The sequence below is a fragment of the Amblyomma maculatum genome, chromosome 7 (assembly GCF_055883805.1).
Source record: "Amblyomma maculatum isolate TAMU_Amacu chromosome 7, ASM5588380v1, whole genome shotgun sequence".
NCBI classification, from domain to species: domain Eukaryota; kingdom Metazoa; phylum Arthropoda; class Arachnida; order Ixodida; family Ixodidae; genus Amblyomma; species Amblyomma maculatum.
In genome coordinates this window covers 101182915-101197228 of record NC_139350.1, presented here as the reverse complement: position 1 = coordinate 101197228, position 14314 = coordinate 101182915, and the positions used below count along the sequence as shown (strand labels likewise).

Genomic DNA, 14314 nt, shown 5'->3' with positions numbered 1-14314 from the left:
TGTTCCAAAATACAAGCTTCTCACATGCAAGCTTTATCATTTGCTATGTTGCGCAAGATGCGTAGAGATGTATCTAGAAAATTTCGGCCACTCGCGTATGTTTCTAGTACATTGTTCCAGTGAATTGCAAGCCTCCTCATTTGTCACCAACGGCATTGTCACCGCTACGTGACATTATTAATGCACTGCACTCTAAATGATTACACGATTCTATGACATGTTCGCTCACTTCACTGACGCATTGCACACACCATCGCCAGTGCAGACCCTGCATGCCAACCTGCAGGAAGCGGGCATGCCAAAGAGTAGATGGCCGCTGTCTAGACAAGAGCTCATATCCTCTGCTCATTATTCGTGCTGCCGCATGTGTGAAAATGCCTTTGTTTATGAAATGAGACCAACAGTGGAAGGACAAGGGTGTGCAAATGTCAGTTAATTTCTTATAGCTTTTTTTTGCTCATCTCCCTTTGGACATGGGCCTATAAAGTCGTGCCCACTTATAATGGCCATAATGACGCATGAGGATGGAGCTACCAACAAAATGTGTAGCAGGGATATAGCATTGTCTTAGACAAAGTGAACAACCATGGCTGTTCGTTTTATATCTCAAAATGAAGATTTTTTAGATCTAGCCACTTAATGTTTATTTCAGCGTTCTAATCTTTGCATTGGCAGCATATGCAGAGCTTTTAAAGTAAAGCAATTGCTGTTGAATAATAAGCCGGATTACTATGAAAAGAATAATAGCCACTGTGGGTACTAAAGACCAGCATTGTTTTGGTTTCATTCCCGAAACACTCCAGATTTTATTTATGCCTTAGCTTGAGTTACGGGGGACAACTTTTGTGAATCCCATGGTATGCGAAGCCAGCAGAGCTTTGTCATGTGTCGATGCTGTCTGCATGCCATGCTAGAGATTATAATTGCCATTTTTATGTTATGTGGGAGTAGTTTTTAAGCAAGTCTGTTTGGGGTTTTAAGGTAATCTGCCATGTCAGTGTTCCAACTTCAAATTGTCCTTTGCCCGTAACACATCAGGTTTCTTGCTGCAGGGACTGGTGCATTTCTCGGCAGCTGTGGTGGGGGCACCAGATACCAGCCTACCGGGTGCTTAACGCTGAGGTCAGCTGCTCCTTTCTGTCGTCACTTGCCTTATCTGCTGAGTTTCAGCTGTCTGCTGCTCACGCAACCATTTGTTGCACTGTGAAAGAAAATTTTTGGTCACTGAGGCACCGTAGTTTGCTGAAAAAGTGGTTATCAACGCTTATAGCTCTGATTACTGCAGTGTCAGAGCGCAAAGCTTCCTGATGGCAGACCTGAGAGTGTCTCTAGGATAGTCAGAAGAATCTACTGTTGGGTGAGTTGGTACATGACTGGCTGATACAAGGCACAAGGGAGGACGGGGCGAATGAAAAATGAACGCGGACAGGGCGCTACTGCAACTGAAGTTTTTTGCACAGACTCACCTTTTACGTCAAGGTGCAGGGATGAAAGCAGAGAAGAATGCGCATGACTCTGTGACGATAGCTCTATTGATACCAATGCACATGCTGGCCAAATTTCTTATCGCATCATATCTGCCAGTGCTATGAGCCTAGAGCCAATAAGCCCCTCCTTCCCAGTAAACGTGCTCAATCCAAAGTAGTTAAAAAGGGTATCATCTGCCTGTGCTTTAGGAATGCCATTGAGAAGTCATGCCACCACCTTCAAACCCACAATTTTGACATTAAGTGTCGCTTATTTTGGCTGCTGGATACCAATAATGATTGCTATTCACTGTGGCCTGTAGTATGTTCAAGAAGAAGCATCACAATAGTGGTTCCTATCAACAAGAGATAAATAATAAGATATTCACTGTTTCGTGCTTGCATAGTGTTAGTCACAACCTGAAAAAGATGCAAGCAGGATTAGCATGAAAGTTCTTAGCACCTGTAACGCCCAGCAGATGGTGCGCAAAGGTAAATTCCAAAGAGGTGTCTCCTAAGGGGGGTGCCCCATAACACATCATGAACCTTTTTATACCGTGTGAGTTGTGTATAATACTCCACTATCTTGCGGCAGAAAATACATTGGGCAAACTGGAAGATGTTTTAATGCACGGTTGCTTGAGTGTCATAACAGTGTGCAAAAAATTTCCGTAAAAGGCCACCTTGCTGCATATTGCAGAGGGTGCTAAGAATGTATACCCAAGTTTTCCGGTGCACATGTCATTAGTAAGCATAAAGAAAAAGACACCAGGGAAATCCTCAGAGAAGCAGGTGAGCTGTGTCAGCACCCCCTCTGTATCTCTGGCAGAAGAGAACTAGTGTACCTGGCCGAGCGTGTCCATTGATATTGACAGAGTTGTCGTCACAGCGCCATGCGTATGTTTTATTTGTGCGTAATTTCTCTGCTTTCATCCTTGCACCTTTTAATATTAAAGGCGAGTTTGTGCAAAAACCTTCAGTTGGAGTAGCGCCGTGTCCGTGTTCATTCTTCATTCGTCCTGTCCACTCTTGCAACTCATATCAACCAGTCTAGGGTGAGGGCAAAGACCAGGCATAACAGAGTTAGAGATGGCCAAGAATGGGGCAGGGAGGCACCTAGACTGGGTAGAAAGATACTTTTCATTGTATTGGCAAGCCTGCACTGTGTGCTCTTGTGCCACTGAGTCATAATAATTACTTTCATGAAATAATTTAAAGGCAGATATTTTAAATATTTTAGTTGTGTTAGGCCATTACATAAAATAATTTAAGAGCTATGGTGTTCAGCTCCATGCGTTAACCAGTGAAAAATGAAAGCTGTTACCACATTTATTCGAACCTCTGTTATTAGTTTAACAACACAAGATGCGAAACTCTTAGCCAGCTTAGATTTGAGGATTTATAAATATAATTCGTAGTACAAGTTGACAATGTATTGAATGTATTGTTAAAATGTATTGAGCAAAGGAACGTCATTTGTGTTTTGTAGCTGCTGTCATTCTCAATCTGCGCATTTTTTGACCGACGTATAATCATGGAAAGTTTTTTTTTCTTACCTTCAACTTTCGCGTGTTGCCTTAGAAGAGGTCAGCCTAGATTCAAGTAATTGCAGTATGGCTTTTGTTTTACCATATAGGCCCACACATTCCCCACAAACATTCATTTCTTCACGCAGTGCGAAACAAGAGCTTTGTAATTGCTAAAGTGAATCAAAATCATGCCTGTATCTTGTACTGAAATCTCGGAAAACAAGCAGAACTGGATACATTATTTACTTGAGACAGACATTTAGAGAATTTGAGTACCAAGCCTTGAGATCAAATTGAATTTTGAATATTCCGCTGTTCGACCAAATATTCGAAGTTAATTTGCCAAAGCCTAGTTGTAAATTCCTTCATTAGAAATGCAGGTGCGGATATTATTTGTAGCTTAAGCAGACATGTCATCGCTGCACATTTGTAGCCAGTTAGGTGGAGTAATCTGCACCAGTGTTCCTGCAAGCACAAACCTTGTGACCGGTTGTCGCAGTCCTGTGGCGGCTATTCCTGGAACTCGGCTGGTGATTCTATCTCGTTGCATGTCTGCATCTCTGATGGGTCTTTCATACGCCGGGTCCCAGTAAGCCTGCCCCTCTCTTGTTTTACTGCCGTGGTGTGACAATTGTCACTTTACTACTTTATATGAAAAGCCTGGAATGGTTTGTGATGATCCCTTAGTGATGGTGGCCATTGGGGTTGACTCCAGGGAGGCTGAGTCATGCACTACTGGGAAAAAAACAAAAAAAGGCTCTTCTATTTCCTGATCTTATTGACCATGGTCAAGTATGAAAGAGAGACAGATAACTGTTTTGCCAGTTCGAGCCCAAGCCTACTAAGTCGCCTGTTTTGATAGACACCATCTGTCGGTGAGAACTGTGTCGCAGTGCATTGACTTTTGGGTGGTCTGCTCTTGCTTACATTCAGCGATGCTTTGCACAAGTTTGCGCTTAACCCTTTGACTGTTTCTGCCGTACGGGTACTGTGGCCGCATTCTGTCCTGCGAAGTTTTTGCCGTTTGGGTACTGTGCTGAGCGCGAAGTGTGTAAAAAAAATTGGGGTGAAGTTTTTTTCGGAATATTTGACAATAAAAAAGTTAGCAAAGATGACAGCTCGAGTGAAGGAGCCCTACTCTTTACCAATTGAGTCAAGTAAGATTGCTGTACTTTGCACAACAAACACCCTCATGTGCAACAGTAGAATTACTGTCATGTCAGTTCATGTCTGAGGTTCAAATCTCAGTTGAATTTCTCATCATTTACTGTTTTTTAACCCGAATTCCTCTTATTTCACTGTGATGCTCACTGCCCCTAGTGGACTTGGGTGGGCTAGGCTCGCGAAAAACCGACTGTCATTTCTCGCTGTAGATGTGTCCACCTGCTCTCATGTTTGTGACATTGCTGTATGTCCAGTTTGTAGCGAGTACTGCTCGTCCGGCGGAAATTTTTACTCTGCCAACCGATTGTTTTGGATACTGAAAAACCATACTTGCTCAGATTTCGTACACAAAATGTCACTTAGAGATTTAACACCTTGGTATACATCTCTGGGGGATTGGGAAAACTCATCCAATACTGGGAGAATGGAAGTAAGCTTGAGAGTGGCGGTTCTCTTGTAGAGTGAAGAGGTGTGGGTGAGTGCAGCCACAGCACCAGAAGCCGCCGTCAAGGCAGCAGTCAAGCTGGGGGTTGAGCGGGAGGATGTGCTACACCTCCGGCAAGGTAACCATTCTTTGTTCACTTCTTTAGGGCAGCAGTAGAAACTGGAGCTTGTTGTGGTAATCAGTGCCACTTAAGCAGTGTGAATGCACCACCTTCTTTAAGGTATGGTAGTTGTGGGACCCATCTGAAATCATCTGTAGTGCCAAATTCAAGGCAGGTCTTGCTGCCCCAGCAACAGCTTCACTAACTAGTAAATCTGAATATCACGAGCTGTCTAACTTTTGCACTCTGATTGGTTCATGCAAGCCTCTGCTGTGGCACTTATGCTATCATTCCACGTCATCATGTGGTCAGCCATCTTTTGTATGCTCTGTGTTGCAAGGAAAGAAGGTGCAGCAGGGAGAACAGGCAACATGTAGAAAGCTAGGAACGTAACTGAACACGCTTTTATCTGCAAGTGTTGTTCCAGCAGTAGTCGTTTGTGGATGCTGTTGCATGTCGCACATGGCTGGACACGTGTCCTACTACATCACAAAACTATAGCCATTGTCACTGAAAAAGCCATGCTCACCACAACTAAATGGCTGAGGGGAGGCGGTCTTTTGAATATCTGAAAATGGTTCATAAAGGGTTTAATAAGCACTTCTCTGTGATCTCTTCTCTCTATTATGCTGGTCTCATATTCCGTTTTACTGTCATCACCGATATGTTTCTCTTGCGTAACGTGCTATTTTGGGCACCTCAGTGGAACTGCAATAAAATATTGTCTTTGCAAGAACAAATCTAGATTGCACTGGAGTAATATGCATGGGTGGAATTGGGGCATGGTACGCTCACTCCTTATGAATAAAAATTAGGCTTGTGGATTTATTTCTAAATTTTGTATATTTATTTATTTATTTATTTATTTGTACCCTCAGGGCTTACAAGAAGCGTTATAGAGGGGAGGGGCTTTTGCACATCATTATATAAATGAAATACAAACAAGATGAAGAACATAATTGCATCGGCAAAATAGAGACAAATGAGTAATATGGCAACTGAACAAAATAGATAAACAAAAACAGATAGCTTACAGTATGCGAAAGAAAAGGAAGTAAGGAACAAAACCTAAAAAAAAAATAAGTTTTCATATAGGAATAAACTCACTTTCTGAAATATTTGTTAGTGCTTTGCGAAAATGATCGGTGTCGGTGATAGCAACTAAAGACGCAGGCAGGTGGTTCCAGTCGTGACAGGTCCTTGGCAGGAATGAATATGAGTAGGTGACTGTGCGCTGCGAAGGTACATGAACTTTGAAACGGTGATCCACACGTGGGGAGATATAGGACGCTGGTGTAATGAAACGTGACTTAAGTATCTGGTTATGATAGTAGATTTTGTGAAAAAGGGAAAGACGTGATAGTTTTCTACGGGAAGAAAGAAGGGGAAGGTTAAGCGCAATCTTCATATCAGTAACGCTAGCAGTACGATTATAATTGTTAAGTATAAAACGGACAGAACGATTTTGTACGCTTTCAAGGATTTTTATTAGAGTGGCATATCCTGGGTCCCATATTGAACATGCATATTCGAGGATAGGCCTGACATTTGTGATGTAGAGTTGTTTTTTTAGAGGTGCTGGGGCTAGAGAAAAGTTACGTTTGAGATAGCCAAGAACGCGGTTAGCTTTCAATGTAATGTATTCAATGTGTTGATTCCATGTGAGATTGTTAGTAATATGCACGCCAAGATATTTGTATGAATTAACCTGGTCAAGTGGAGTATTATTAAGTACGTAAGTGGAGCAAGTTGACTGATTTCGAGAGATTCTCATTGTTTTACATTTTGAAGTGTTTAGTTCCATTAGCCAGATCGCGCACCAGTTTACAATGTTATTCAGATCATGCTGGAGTGTTATTGTATCGTTACTGCTTTCGATCTTGTGGTATATGACACAATCGTCAGCAAATAAACAGATGGAACTTGAGATTTGATTAGGAAGGTCATTGATGTAAATTAAGAAAAGCAACGGTGCTAAAACAGATCCTTGAGGTACCCCTGAACCGACTGGTACCTCAGAAGAGTCACTGTCATTAGTGGTAACATACTGCGTGCGGTTAGAAAGAAACTCTCGAATCCAGTTTAAAACCAAAGGATCAATGTTTAGTCTGCCGAGTTTTAATAAGAGTAGGTGGTGGTTAATTCTGTCAAATGCTTTCGAAAAATCCAGAAATATACAGTCGGTAATAAAGCCAGTGTCCAGAAATGTATTAAGATCATTGCAGAATGTTAATAATTGAGTTTCGCAAGAAAAGGACTTTCGGAACCTATGCTGACTGCTATGAAAAAAATTATTTGATTCCAAGAAGTTAGCGAGATGTGAGAAAATGACGTGTTCAAAGATTTTACATGGAACTGATGTCAATGAAATAGGTCTATAGTTGGAGGGGTTATGTTTGTCACCGGACTTGTGAAGAGGAACCACCTTGCCTGTTTTCCAGTCCTTCGGTAAAGAGCTATTGTTAAGGGAGTTCGTGAAAATTATGCTTAGGATAATGGAACTATATTCTGCAGTGCCCTGCAAGAATTTGGACGTAATGCCATCAATGCCGCACGAAGAAGATCTTTTTAGATTGTTAATAATCGAGCGTATACCAGATGAATCAAATATGAACGGGTCCATTGGAAATAAATTAGGGGAATTGAATGGGGGAAAGCTGCTAGAGGATGCGGAGCTAAATGAATGGGTGAAAGCAAGGTTAAGTACAGAAGCACAATGACTGCTTGGTATTACATCACCTGATTCGTTAGTGAGGGTTATGGTTTGATTATCGTGGCTTTTCACGACATTCCAAAAGCGCTTTGGGTTTGTTTTAAGTAACGATGGGAGGGTGGTGTTAAAGAAATTAAATTTTGCTTCCTTCAAAGCTCTGGTGTATTCTTTTGCTGCAATGGCGTAAGCGGACCATTTGTCAGCAGTCGGCGATTTTTTCGCTGCTCGGAAACGCCTACCTTTGGTGTTTGATAAACGGTTAAGGTGTCTTGTGTACCATGGCGCGTTAGATGATTGATAGACTTTCCTTAGGGGAATGTATGCTTTTATTAGGTGTAACACTTTACTTTTAAAAGATGCCCATAGGTCATGGACTGATGCATTAGGATTTAATAAGATGCTGTCGAGAAAAGAAGAAAGATCGGCATTGATAGCGGCAAAGTCAGCTCTATTATAATCTCTGATAAGTTTCAGGCGCTTGTTCCTTTTAGAGACTGGTACGGAAACAGAAAAATGCAACACGTCATGATCACTGAGTCCGGGCAAGTGGATCACTGGGGATGTAATATCAGGTGATGACGTTAGTATCAAATCAAGTAAAGAAGATGTGGTAGAAGAAACACGTGTAGGATGATGAACCAGTTGAGATAGATTGAAATCTAAGCAAGTGTTAAGAAAGCTAGTAGTTTCAGCGGAAGCCGGCTTTGCAAGCGGACAAAAATGAGTCCATTGAATTGAAGGGAAGTTGAAATCGCCCAGAAGGAAAACTGGTGTACCGGGTAATCGTACCAGTACTTGGTTTAAGCTGTCATGAAGATCTTCGCAAAAACAGTTGTTTGAGTCAGGCGGGCGGTAACAAATTCCAAAAACGATCTTTCTAAAACTAATGGTTAAGCAGCACCACACCATTTCTAAATTGGTTGATATATTCAAAAGAGCACAGTCAATGCAATCATTCACAGCAATGAGGACACCACCACCTATTCTCTCATTTCGGTCACAACGATATACATTGAATTGTTTCTGGCACTGAAAGAGTTCACTGTTTGCAATTTTATTAGATAACCAAGTTTCAGTTAATAAGATTATATCAGCATCTGTGTCATTGATTAAAGCGCTCAGACTGTCTCTTTTCGGAACGAGACCGCGAATGTTGGTGAACAGAATAGATAGTTCTGACGGTAGGCCGCCACCCCTCGCGTGATCCTAGTTCGCGGAAGAGTAGATGCGGCCTGATCTGGTCGCCCTCGAGGAAGCAGCACCGGCATTTGGTGAGACAGTTGGGGGTTGCAAGAAAGTTTGGTAAACAGAATTCTCGGAAGCATTGAACATGTAGCACTTATTATTTGCATACAGCCTTTTGTACCGCAGTTTGAAAGTTGTGTTTAAGCTAAGGCCGAATTCCACCAACTTTTTACGAGCGTAGCGAGTTGATGCAGAAAAATCTTCGGTCATGCTTGTGCCACTATCCTTCAGTTCGGATCGTTTAGATAAGAGAAGTTCTTTTGACTTGTAGCTGGAAAATTTGGCAATGAGGGGTCGATCTTTGCCCGGTACATATTTACCTATTCTGTGCGCACGAACTATGTCTTCAGACGTTAAGCTAATGCCCAGTTTGTCACAAGCCATAGCGATAACTTTTTCTTCGGACTGACGAGAATTCTCAGTTTCTGCGTCCGATATACCGTAAAATAACAGGTTGTCCCTTCGGGACCTGTCTTTGGCTTCGTCAAGACGGGCACGCAACTCAGCTGCTTCTTGTTCTACGTGACTTAGCGACTCGCGTGCGTTGGCTAGTTCTTGCTGTAAATTCTGAAGAGTGCCAATATTATTTTCTGCAATCTGCAACCGCACGTTGATGTCGGTGACAGCGGCAGAAACTGTCTCGTGGGAAACCTTAAGTTCCGCTATTGTCTGTGACATATTGGATTGGTTAGCCTCAATTCGGATACAACGTTCATTTGTATCTTTGACCATCTGAAGCAATTCCGCCATGGCTTTATCAGGCCCTGGATTTTCTTCAATATCACCGCAAAGCAATAGCAGCAAAGAAGAAAAAGGTACAAGCAGCGCTTCTGGGCACGGAAGCACAATCAAAAACAGATCGTCTGACTTGTAACATTTGCTAGGCAAAAGAAGGGGATGACCAACCTGCATGACAAAAACGATGAACCGTGAGTCCTTCATCCTGTTTGAGCTTGCGTGCCCACTGGCGTGGTAACAAGCGGTACAAGCTTTTAAACCATCCGCTATCACACGTGTCGATGTCACTGACGCTGGGCAGCGCTGCTCGATGTCGAAGTAGGGAATGACGCTGTTGGGGCAGCCGGGCGCTTCGCTCTCTGACGCACGTGAAAATGCAGTGTCGATGCAGTTAAAAACTGGGCTCTTTGAAGTAAAACAGCAGCAGAGCATTGCCACTGAAGAAGGCGTTCCAAGATCCGGGTAACCGCTTGATAGGAAGCCGAGCATCTGCATGACAAAAACGATGAACCGTGAGTCCTTCATCCTCATAGTCTTCATCATAGTCTGCAAATGGTATCTGGGGCTCAGTTTGCATCGCACTTGTTCTATTTAAATATTTGAATCTCGTAAATATCGAGTTGAAATTGCTTGTTTAACTGAATTAGTGGCCAGTCATCATGGCATCTTCAGACGAGAGTACCTTAACTAGTAGCATCAGTAAACTTGCTGTTCCACTCACAGAATCAACAGCTAGCATGTACTGTCTTTGCCAAAAGTAACCAGGCTGCATGCTTCGCTTCTCAACAAAGACAACATTGACTCCCAGAGGATCGCAACTTGATAAGTAGTGAGGACAGGAGCTCGCCTTTGGTTTGCACTCATTTACAGCTACAAAAGCGGTACCAATTCTTTACTACCCGTCTGACCAGCGGAACACGCAGCCTGGTTACTTTTGGCAAAGACTGTACATAGCATAATTGCCCACACTTAAACCTTGCATAAAGTGAATACTCTGAGAAGCAACAAGATTTTCTGCGGCGGGGCTGCTGCATGATGTGGGTCAGTAAACCAAATGCATCATCGCCACGCGGTGCATCGTTGTGTGGCGTGCCTCTATCGAGAGTAGAAGAGAACACCCTTACTTGTGAGTGGGGGCTGTGCTACTAGGGTATAAGATGAGTGTGTCAGGTCGGAAAAACAAACAACTGACCAAGGTCTGACGAGGAGGAAGGAATCAACTAAGACTGCAGTATGCTGTAACAATTCATTACAAGGCTGGTCCGCGGTCTTTGGAAATAGCGAGGGGTTATCTGGTGGGCGGCCGGTAACACTATGCTATGTCAGCTGAGCCGGGCTTGGGAAGGCCACTTGAACTCAGCCGTGAACATCAGAGCAGGCTGATCTGGTGGACAGTCAGTACCATGATGCTGACTCCGACAGACCACGGTAAGCGTAAGGAAGGGGAGGTTAGGGTCCACTGCTTTCGTGTAGCTCCAGGATTACGGCCTCCCTTCGGTCCCCATTGCTGTTTTTATAGCCCTCCTATTGCACACTTATGGCATTAGTTCTACCACAAGCAGGATTCTCCCCAGACCAGTGGAAGGTGGAAGTGGGAGGCAGTGGCTGTGTGATAATTATAATAATAATAATAATAATATGTAGGATGGAGGTTTATTGAGGTACTGGGGCGTGATCTAGAAGCACGTCAGGAACAGTCCGTGTACGAGCAGGTCAGGTCCAAAGCATACACCGATAGCAATGTCACTGGCGACAGCGCACGGAAGCTTCTTCTTCATCTTTGCATGTACATTTTCGTCTTTACAAGGACCCCCGGGGAGAAGAGGAGCCACCCTGGCGACTTACGGCATAAGCAAAATGACAGGGTCGTAATATTTTTCAAGGCACTGGATGTGGGCAGTTTCGCGGCCGCGTCAACGGAGATCAGGTGAGGACGTCAGGGGCTCCACATTGTAATTGACAGGAGAGATGCGCTCCAGGACACGATAGCGGCGGTGATACTTGGAAATAAATTTTGAAGCTAGTCCAGGGGTACCTGATGGAATCCAGAGCCACACAAGACTGCCAGAAGAGAATTGCAGTGTCGTCTGATGGTTGTCGTGGCGGGATTTCTGGTGGGACTTGGTTTCAGTTGTGAGAGACCGGGCAATTCGGTGGCACTCCTCTGCGTGTCGGGCAGCTTCAGAAGCAGCGGTATACTCAGATGCGTCGGGTTGGTATGAAAGAATGGTATCTAGTGTCGCAGAAGGGTGATGGCCATAAAGAAGATAGAACGGAGAGAAGCCGGTAGTTGACTGCGTAGCAGTATTGTATGCGTTTGTCACATATGGAAGCAGGAGATCCCAGTGAGAGTGGTTGGAGGAGACATACTTAAAAAGCATGTCACCAAGGGTACTGTTAAAGTGTTCGGTGAGTCCGTTAGTCTGCGGATGATAGGCGGTAGAGGTTCGGTGAAGTGTGTGACACTTGTTCACTAGAGCTTTAACGTCAAATAAAAATATGCATCCTCTGTCACTGAATAGTTCACGAGGTGCGCCGTAGCGAAGGACGAATCACTGCAAAATGAATGAGGCTACGTCTGACGCTGTGGAAGATGGAAGGGCAGCGGTTTCTGTATATCTCATCAGGTGGTCAATCGCGACGATGGCCTAACGGTTTCCAGCGGCAGTGTGCAGGAGCGGGCCGTATAAATCAATACCGACTCTATATAAGGGAAGTGATAGGCAAGGTAACGGCTGCAACTTGCCAGCAGAAAGGTGAGTAGGGGACTTGCGACGTTGACAGACGAGGCATGAGCAAACGTATTTGAGGACAAAGTTGTACATGCCCCTCCAGTAGTATCATAAGCGTAGCCGATGGTATGCAGGCACATAAACCTGCACCGCCTTCAGTTTCTGCCTATTGTTAAGCTTAATTATGATAACTGCTGTAATGCTATAGAATTGCTCTAAGCTGCCTGCTTTATCCTTATTGACTGGGAGTCCCACACCTAGTCCTCATCTATCTGCTAAGCCACGATACCACAGTATGTGCCTATCCTTCAGCGTTACGTGGGTTTTGCCTGTCTTCCTAATTAGACTCACTGAATCATATGACATCCCATTTAATACCTGCTGCTATACTAGCCTTACTGGATAACACTCTCGCATTGAACGTTACCAGGTTCAATTCTCAGTGGTGGCCTCCTCTACACCGTCAGTTCTCAAACTGGGTTCTGCAGGCTGCTTCAGTGGTCTCCGTGAGCCCCTACTGGATAATCGCATCTCTCTGTGTGTCTTTCGGCCACCCCTGACTGTATTTGTTGAAAAGTTGTCTGATTTTCAGTACTGAGAGTATGTGCTTTAATTATGTGTGCAGTTTATCTAAAAGATTAAAACATCAGTCAGTAGCCTGGTTTCTTATGTATTGGCACTATGGTCTTTGTAGCACTGTTGATTCTGTTTTTTGTTTTTTTCAGATGAGGATGTCCTAGATACATGGTTCTCCTCAGCCCTCATCCCGTTCTCTGCTTTTGGCTGGCCACGAAAGGTAGCAGTTTTATTTTGGTGTACAGATCACATCAGCCTTATAGGCTGTTCTCAAGTTCTAAATAAAGAAAAGACAGTGGATGTTTAGTGCAGGGGCAGTCATTTAGGTTGTATAGTGATGTATATTTATTTATTTATGTAGTCTGCAGGCCTTACAATGGGCCCAAGCAAGAGGGGCATAAATACAGTCTCGAACAGATTACGAATGCAGACCATGCTTTGGTGTTCCAGCTCTTTTTCATGTTTTGTAATAGAAACAAAAAAGATTGCTGCTTATATGCTCCAGTGCACAGGTAGTATTTACCTGCATTAGTATTGGACACTCGTTAATGTTTACTAGGTAGTGTGGGAGAAGAGGTTAGCTACTGATGCATGGTTCGTGTTCTGTCCACAGCAGTATGTGAAATAAGAAAAGTAGTGGGCAGGGTACAGAAAATAAACATGAGTAGAACATTTAGCAAACGGTAAGAACAATAACACTCAATAATATAGTCGGTGGTTTAATGCGGTTTAGTAACCAGGAGGACGTTTAATCCTGTTAAAATTATTGTACAGGATTATTCTTAGCATTAGTTCAAGCATTTATTCTTGTGCTGTATGGCATTAGTCTTTCAGCATGACAGTGACAGGTTTAGTTGCATTGTAATAGACTGCTTAAATTAAAGAAGACCATGGAGAATTTCTTAATTTTGAAGCAAGAAATATAGTTTTATTCTAAACATTACTTCTATTTCTGCCATCTTTAGTGTCTGGTCGTTATGTTCAGTCTTGATATTGATTGGAAAGTTGGTTGGACAACTGACCAAGGTGTTTGGTGAATTATGGTGGGAAGGAACAGATCTTACCTCGTATTGGTCAAAGCGATGAAATGATTTGTGTCATATTTTGTTGTGTGAGTGTTGCTTTCTTTTTCCTTTTTTTTTTTTTTTCAATTCACTTTACAGTTAAGTTTAGTTATAGAGTTTAACGTCCTAAAACAACTCACGCTGTGAAGGATGCTGTACTGAACAGCTACAGAAATTTCGATCACCTGGCGTTCTTTAACCACACTGACAATGCGCACATGTGCGTGCCTTGTTTGTCTCCTCCATCAAAAAACTGAGGTCATCTGGCAAGGCCAATTCATCTTGCAGAACAGGGCAACTTATACAGCAAAACCATGATAATTCGAACTTGCCTAATTAGAAATCCCGGTTAGTTCAAAGAGTTCCTGCGGTCCCGTAGTTTCTAATGTAAATTTAACCGTACAATTCGAAGCGGCGGCCTGCACCAGCCCGGATGATTCGAAGGTCTTCGGGGCTTTGCTGAAGTACTCGATCCCAATTTCACAGCAAGCCAATTAAGTGACTGCATCTTGGAGCAGCAAATTGATGCCGCAAAGTGATGC

General features: G+C 43.3%; 1 protein-coding gene across 1 annotated transcript in view; it reads left to right on the top strand.

Moving 5' to 3' along the window:
• The window catches only part of LOC146184149 (valine--tRNA ligase, mitochondrial-like), a 139212-nt gene that overhangs the window by 69779 nt on the left and 55119 nt on the right, over positions 1–14314 (top strand). The window contains exons 14-16 of the mRNA XM_084609298.1: positions 1053–1122; positions 4620–4722; positions 12858–12928. Of these exons, the coding sequence (XP_084465424.1) occupies positions 1053–1122; positions 4620–4722; positions 12858–12928 (244 nt within the window). The remainder of the gene's footprint in view (positions 1–1052; positions 1123–4619; positions 4723–12857; positions 12929–14314) is intronic.